The 7,134-nt window shown below is 39.2% G+C and overlaps 1 protein-coding gene across 9 annotated transcripts in view; it reads right to left on the bottom strand.

Moving 5' to 3' along the window:
* Positions 1-1,263: 1,263 nt before the first annotated feature.
* The window catches only part of DHX35 (DEAH-box helicase 35), a 25,444-nt gene continuing 19,573 nt past the window's right edge, over positions 1,264-7,134 (bottom strand). For 5 of the 9 annotated variants that reach the window (XR_014935928.1, XM_085520207.1, XM_015881398.3 and 2 more), the window contains 3 exons: positions 6,662-6,733; positions 5,099-5,237; positions 1,264-2,994 (listed from right to left, as the gene is read on the bottom strand). Coding sequence is in view for 7 of the 9 variants with exons in the window: in XM_085520207.1 (XP_085376333.1) it covers positions 2,950-2,994; positions 5,099-5,237; positions 6,662-6,733 (256 nt within the window). In the remaining 2 variants the exon portion in view is untranslated. The remainder of the gene's footprint in view (positions 2,995-5,098; positions 5,238-6,661; positions 6,734-7,134) is intronic. The other 4 variants (XR_014935927.1, XM_015881399.3, XM_085520206.1 and 1 more) reach the window with 1 other exon arrangement.

Here is a 7,134-nt window from a genome sequence, read left to right as displayed (position 1 = left end):
CAGTCTGCTTATTGCAACACACACAGAATTAATCAATCTTAAAAAATAAGTTTCATATCTTGAAGCTTAGATAACACTGCTCTGTGCATGTAACAATAACAGACAATTATTCCATGGTACATGCTAATACTAGTATTCTACTACACAGATGTTTTTATCATAAAGCACTGAGAAGTGCATATCCCTAAACATTTGATGTAGTTGCTTAAGAACTGGTCTTTCTTCAGATTAAACAGTTGTGACTGTTTTCCTATCCATTTAACAGAATCCTTTTTGATCTATAAGAAACACATTCCAAATAACATTGACTTTGTCAAATTTCTATTCATACTGAGCAATAACTCTTTCTACTACCGACAATCCCAAAGTCAGAAACACTGAGTGCACTTCCTGATGGATTTCTGGAGCACAGCTTTTTTTTTGCCACAATAATTTGAGGCTAATGGATTGTAGGCTCAGATTTTAGAAATACTTTCCTCCTCTTCAGCAGCAGCACAGCTTTATTCAAACAGCGTTTTAATTCCAGACGGCAGCATTTTAACATCAATCCCCAAAGGCCAGATTTTACATCTTTAAACTGTTTCATAAACTTCTTTTCATTCATCTTCAAACGCCACCAACCTCCCCCGCAATAACACACCAACTGTTTCTCCAGCAGAGCCAACAAGGCAGGTATCCATCTGCTCCATCAAAGTTACTTACAGAGCTACATACAGGTCTAGCAGAGCTGCAGGTCACAGCTGTACAAAGTAAAGAGATTTTTGGTCCTTTCAAGTTTTGGGTCTCTGCCCTCAAGCACCTTCAAAGAGTGCACATTTCTGAAGATAGCAATGCTTTCTCTCTAAAGATACCCTATGCAGTCACTAAAAGCACCTACCTTAGCCTGCATCTCACACATAAGCATTCTACTTGTGTGTGCACCTCTGGCAATACCCCACACTGGGAATGCAAGTCTCCACTTCTGCTTTTGTTTACAAAAGACCTACTGTGCCTATTCTTACACCAGTACAACTGCTCACAGCTTGGCATGGAGCTTTTACATCCCTGGCTGTTCAGCTTGGCAAAATGATGTGCAGCTTCACAGCCAGGCAGAAATACACCTGGAGAAGACAATCAGCCAGAATCAGCCCAAGTTCCCCAAAGAATGAAGTGACAGCGGCCATCCACCATGTGCACACCCACCACGTGCCCATCACCATTCAGACCAGCACCACTATCCTAGGGAATCACCTCTAGTCTCGCTGAAGTGAGGCACTCCCAAGCTTCCTTGATTCAATGCCTTTATTTTTCTTAATATTTCCAGAGGACGGAGGGACACAGACGTTTTAAAAGTCTTCTTATTCAGTTCTTTCTCTGATCCTTTAAGAGAAAAGAAGAACGACAAAAAAAAAACTGTGAATTGAAACTCTTTAGTAAGTGCCAGCAGTACTCTCAGCTCTGGTTAGGAGACAATCCCTGCCCCAAAGAGCTTCCATTCTAAAAGAGAGTTAATACAAAGGTGAGGCTCACAGTGATAATGACAAAGAAGGTGATACGGTTTGTAACGCTGCTGGTGCCATCCACTGGGACCAGTGCACCTTTCTGTGCTGGCCATCATAAAGACACTGCACATGATGGAACATGCTCTTTCTGCACTGGTCAGACAGGAGAACATAAAGAATCATCCAAACAAGTTTCCAAGGCAGTCCTGTGATAAAGGAGGCATTTACTTTACATAGGGATTTTTGTCTATTTATACATTTCATTCTCTTTTTTTCCTCAATTAAAAAAAGAAGATTATGGTTAACATGTCAAAAGCATTCATCAAATCAACTGCTTTACAAAAATAAAGTTTTTAGACATGTTCATAAAATAAATATTGATAGAAAAAAATAAATACATGTATACATCATACCTTGTTAAAACACACTAAAATACAGGTCTTTACTGAAAAGCAGCCATGGAATCCTGGTTTAAGCAGCAAACATTCAGAGCATTCTTCTCTTACAGTAACATGTGCAGCCCCAAGCAGCAAAGGACAAATTCTTAATTAGCAAAAATATACAGGACTGAAGTTCTGTAGTTTCCAAATAAGAATATTTTCATCTCTGCTGAACAAGAGGCAAAACCAGTGATCTCTGGTTTCCAAGCAGTGAGAGATTAACAGTTTTTCTTCACTAGGGAGAGCAGAGAAAAGAGTGAAAACTCATCAGTGAATTTGAGTAACTGTAAAGATGTGTGTGGTCCCTTGATTGAGGAAAGAAGTTAATCCTTTATGAAAAGGTTGAGCCACTCTCCCTCCCCTTCCCCAGATAAGGACTCTCAAATATGCTTGTACAGAATTGAGACGTTATACATAGTGTGTTACTTACTGAAGGACAGGGAGCAAGAGACTTTTACTGCTTGGGAGCACAAGCTGCACCAGTTTGGTATGGTCTAACGTGAAATCAATGTTTCCATGGCAGTCCCTTGCATTCCAAGGGCCAGTTCATTGCCCTGAGCTACCTGCTGTCAGGAGTCAGTCTCAGTTTGGCCGGCAGTAGTCACAGTGCTCTAGGTAACAGGAGGCAGGGTACCCCATTCCCCACTCTCATAAGGCAGACATATCAACTCCAGGAAATTCATTTTCCTTCTTGAAGGTCTTTTTTCTTCCTTTTTTATGATCCTACATGTCCTCTTTTTTTTTTTTTTTAAATAATTATTTTTTGTCTATCTATTTAAAAGGAGCAACATGCCTAGATTAACAACAGTGGTCAATTAGGCAAGGAATAAAATGTCCACAACGCAAGCTCTACATAGGTCTATAGTGTTCTGGTCATGCACAAATCCCTACAGATCCTGGCAGGCATTTAACATTTAAGTTGATGTAAGATCAAGTTGGTAATGAACTGACTGCTGGATGGGCTGTGGCCAGCTTCAAATCACTGGTAGATTCTGCATCTGCCATCACAAGACTTAAGTCACATCAAATCAGTGGTCATCTACTTTAGCCCTTTTTGCTTTCAAGGAGAGATGCTGCAAGAAGAGAGAAAAAAAAACACTCAGCATATGCACCACAATTACATAAGTTCAACTGGAACACTTCTACTCATTAAATCTAAATTAAAACAAATGCAAAGATGTCAGACCACCCTTCCCAAGCCCTTGCTTATCCCTGATACAGCTAAAATAAATCCATGAAATCAAACAACCTCCACGCATCCAAAAGTAACACCTCGGCTTGGTGTAAAATATCTTCAGGTACTTCTGTATTAACTCCAAGCACATCAACAACTCAGCACTTGAAGCAGCTTGTCAGTGTGTATAAGTGCACTGAAGGGTACATGCATTCCCAACAATGCATCAACACAGACACCAGGAACAGAGGCATAAAGAACAAGATTTTAACTAACACATTAACACTAAGGCTACAGTTTCACTGGACCTTGGAATCCGTATGCTCTGAAAAATAAAGGCACACAATCGTGGAACAAAAACATGAAAATCACCTTCTTAAACCACTGCTGAAGTTGAAATGAGACAGAATAGTCTGAAAACATAATCAAATTGTAGGAACAAGTCTTGACAGAGAATCCCATTCAGGTTCAATTGGGCTTTTTTAAACCTGATATGGGAATTCAAATGATCCCATTTCAGGGATACATTAGCAAAGTTTTAAGTCCGATTTTCAAGGACTTCTATCTATACACCTATGAGGTATATGAGGAAGCCCTGGCTGATGAGGATAACTGACTAAACCAAAAGAGGTGTTTTCCCTCAAAACTAGCTCTACCTCCAATAACTTTCATCAGCTTTAGGATGAAAGTAACACTTCTGCCACGCTGCAAGCTAAGTACAACCTTATTGGATCAAAAAGGCTGCAAGCAGAAGAATCAGGTTCTGATGTGATTTTACAGAATATCTACAACAGTCGTAGCATTTCAAGACAACTCTCCTCTTCCAAAAAGCAATTCCATGTTGCTTAAACGAGTCACTGAATCACATGTCCCAGCACCACCTATTTAAAGGAAAACCTCAGACCACGCTGTAGCCCATGGAGAGGTTATATGGTAATAAGATGTGTTATTTATGGGATATTACAACATGTAAATACGTGAGTCAAAAGGATGAACTGTTCCAGTAGCAGATTCAATACAACAGGAACGCTGCCTCAACATTTACCACACCTGCAGAACATATCTGACTGCAGCTAAAGGCTCAAGGGTGTATCCTGCACAGTCATTACTACCTTTGTCATATGCATTATAGAGTAAAAGGCAGAATGTATTCAACTGCTTCGTAAATGTATTTATAGCTGGCAAATGTCTACACAACTGAGATGAATTATCAAAGCTCAACATCTATTAAACAAAAAAATTCCTCCCATGTCAATTACATGAACACCAATGTCCCTATATACTGTAGCCACATAGATACATTCTAAGATGCTCCATGCTGTTCAGTGCTTTTCTTTTTTCCAAAAAGCCCAGCAAAGCAATGCTTCCTGATGTTTGGATAGAACTTGTCGTGATCCACTTTGTGCCCACTGCCTCTCATCCTGGCACTGGGCACAACTGAAAAGAGCCTGACAGCCTTCTTTGCATCCTCCCTTGAGGTATTTATCGACTTCTCTTTCTTCTTCCTCTAAGTACGTATACTACACAGCAAAGCTTGCAATAAAGGTTGTACAAACAGCTGTCCCTTCCATGTTTTTAACAGATCAGAGGTGACTTTTTGTAGTAGATAATCAAAAACAAGGAGCACAAACATTTACAAAGGGTAGAAAGACTTGTGAATGATTGTGCAAAGTATGACCACTGTCAGTCACACTGATGGTCTCAGAAGAAACCCCAAACACCTATATTTAAGCATAGAATAGGTTAAGATTTCATCTTTTGGAGGAATATGTTGTTCTATAACTTCTCAATCATGTCTGCTGGTTGGATAATAGGGCAAAAAGCTTTCATGCATCAATTTACTATTTTCTTTCTTTACACTAAAACACTTAAAATGGGAAAAAAAAAAAAACTTTTTTTTTTTTTTTACTATTAAATGGATGAAAACATTGACAAAGCTAAAAAGATTAAAAAAAAAATCACTGAAAAATTCAGATACAAAGCTGTTAATACAGCAGTGGTACCGTTTGGGCTTTATGCCGATTCCGTACCGTTCCTTGCTGGTAAAAATGAGGTGCCAGTTCCACGAGCCATGAAGATTCAATGGCAGTCACATCTCTCATGTAGTACTTGGCAGTCTGTATGACTTCATTGTACACGACCCTAGGAGAAACAGAAGAAAAACATGTTTGTGCTATAAGGAAACAAGGGACAGAGGTGATTAACACCATATTAAGAAACACATACAAGCTGACATATAATACTCAAAGCAGGATAAGGAAGTCTGTAGATTGTGCAGTAATCTCTTATCTCTTTTTTTTCCTGGGTTGTTCAGAGTACTCTAAGTTAGACAATCTTTAGACCACCATAAAAACAAATTCACGTGCTACTAGGACAGACCAATGCAAGGTATTAGAAGAGATAATGGGACCAAGGGGATTCATAGCAAATACTTTGGAAGAGAATGTTAGTTATTCTGTGCTGTCAGGGGGAAGGATGCTAAAGACACCAAAAGCCTGGGACCACAATAGGCTGGACCCAAGTCACAGCACGAACATCCCTCATGAAGACAGAATGGATAATGATTAGAGCAAGAAATCAGCTTTAGTTGCTGCCAGGACATACCCTGGAAGAGGTTTAGAAACAGCCAGCTATATGGACTCAAACATCCACGACCACATGAACAGAGAGGACAACCTGTTTCTGAGGATACCCTAATGCAGGGAAAATCAAAATCATTTCTACCAAGGGAATGCAAACCCACACTCTGAACAATTAGTCACCAAAGCCACAAGTCACTATCAGCCTCCTACGCACAGTAAAGCTGCCACAAGTTTCGTGGTTTCTCATTAATTGGTATTTTGCTCTTAAAGCAGAGGAATACAAACTCTTCTTCTCTGCCAAATGGAACAATACAACTAAAGAGAAAGCTAAGAAAAAGAAAGAAGAATAAGAACACGTTTTACACACATCTGAAACAGATGGAGAACTGAAGCCTTCCATACAGAAGGTGCTCCTAAGCAACTGGAATTAAGGTTGGCAGGTATGGTAACCTGTAGGAATCCTAAAGGATTCCATGAGAGCACAGGGTTTAAGCTGGCTGTGGCAATCCTGTGTGGCCTTGGAAGGCAGCTCCAAGCAACAGTGCTGCCATCAACACCAAACAGGTGGTTTTCAAACATTTTGAATCACAAACTGTATGCATTTGCCCTCATCTAGGAAGCCATGTACAAGCATTGCAGCGCAGTGCATTTATTTATTAGGCCTAATAAAAACAATCCTAGCTCTATCTAGGTATAGAGACTGCTCACAGACCAAGCAATAACACAAGACACAGAACCTATTAAAAAGAGTCAATTTGCTCTACAACCTCTACAATCTTTCTGATAGTTAGACATCACCCTCTTTCTTTGATTTACTTGGATATCACCTACAGAGTTGCAAAGGAAATACCATCTGAATTCTCTCTTTGGAAATCATGACTTTCTACGTTTATTCCTCCACTGATAAAGACAATCATAAAAATGTCTGGATACCAGGAATGCCTTATAAAGATCACAAAGCAAACACAATTTGCTTTAACTTACCAGCGTGGAGGTTTCTCTGCATATAGTACTGAAGTAGGGTGGATATGAAGTTCATGGTCATCACGGATAGTCCTTAAAAGGAAGATTTATTACTTAAATTTGATTAATTTCATCCCCAGTAAGAACGTTAATAAGAAGCAACAGTGAAAGAAATGAAGCAAATTAATAAGATTTCCATTTAATGAAGAAGCTGTTGGTTGGAACCAGGCCTAAATCCTGGCCAAAGAAACAACTGATAATGTAATGATCTACACTAAATGAAGAAGCAATGTTTCAGATTTTTATTCAGTGCACTGGAAGTCATATAACAAATACATGGCGCTTGCTTGCATTTATACAAGTTAATTACTGTTAGTAACAGATTACCCATTATCAATAACTCAATATTTATATTTGACAAAGAGACATCAATGCAGTTTGAACACACAAACCTCCATAGATGTAGTAAATCAATCACCACGTGTTTCTTACTG

Source organism: Coturnix japonica, chromosome 19 (genome assembly GCF_054131305.1).
Source record: "Coturnix japonica strain WE chromosome 19, WE-NBRP24, whole genome shotgun sequence".
Lineage (NCBI taxonomy): Eukaryota > Metazoa > Chordata > Aves > Galliformes > Phasianidae > Coturnix > Coturnix japonica.
The sequence above is the reverse complement of the archived record's forward strand: the minus strand, read 5'-3'. Positions and strand labels throughout refer to the sequence as shown.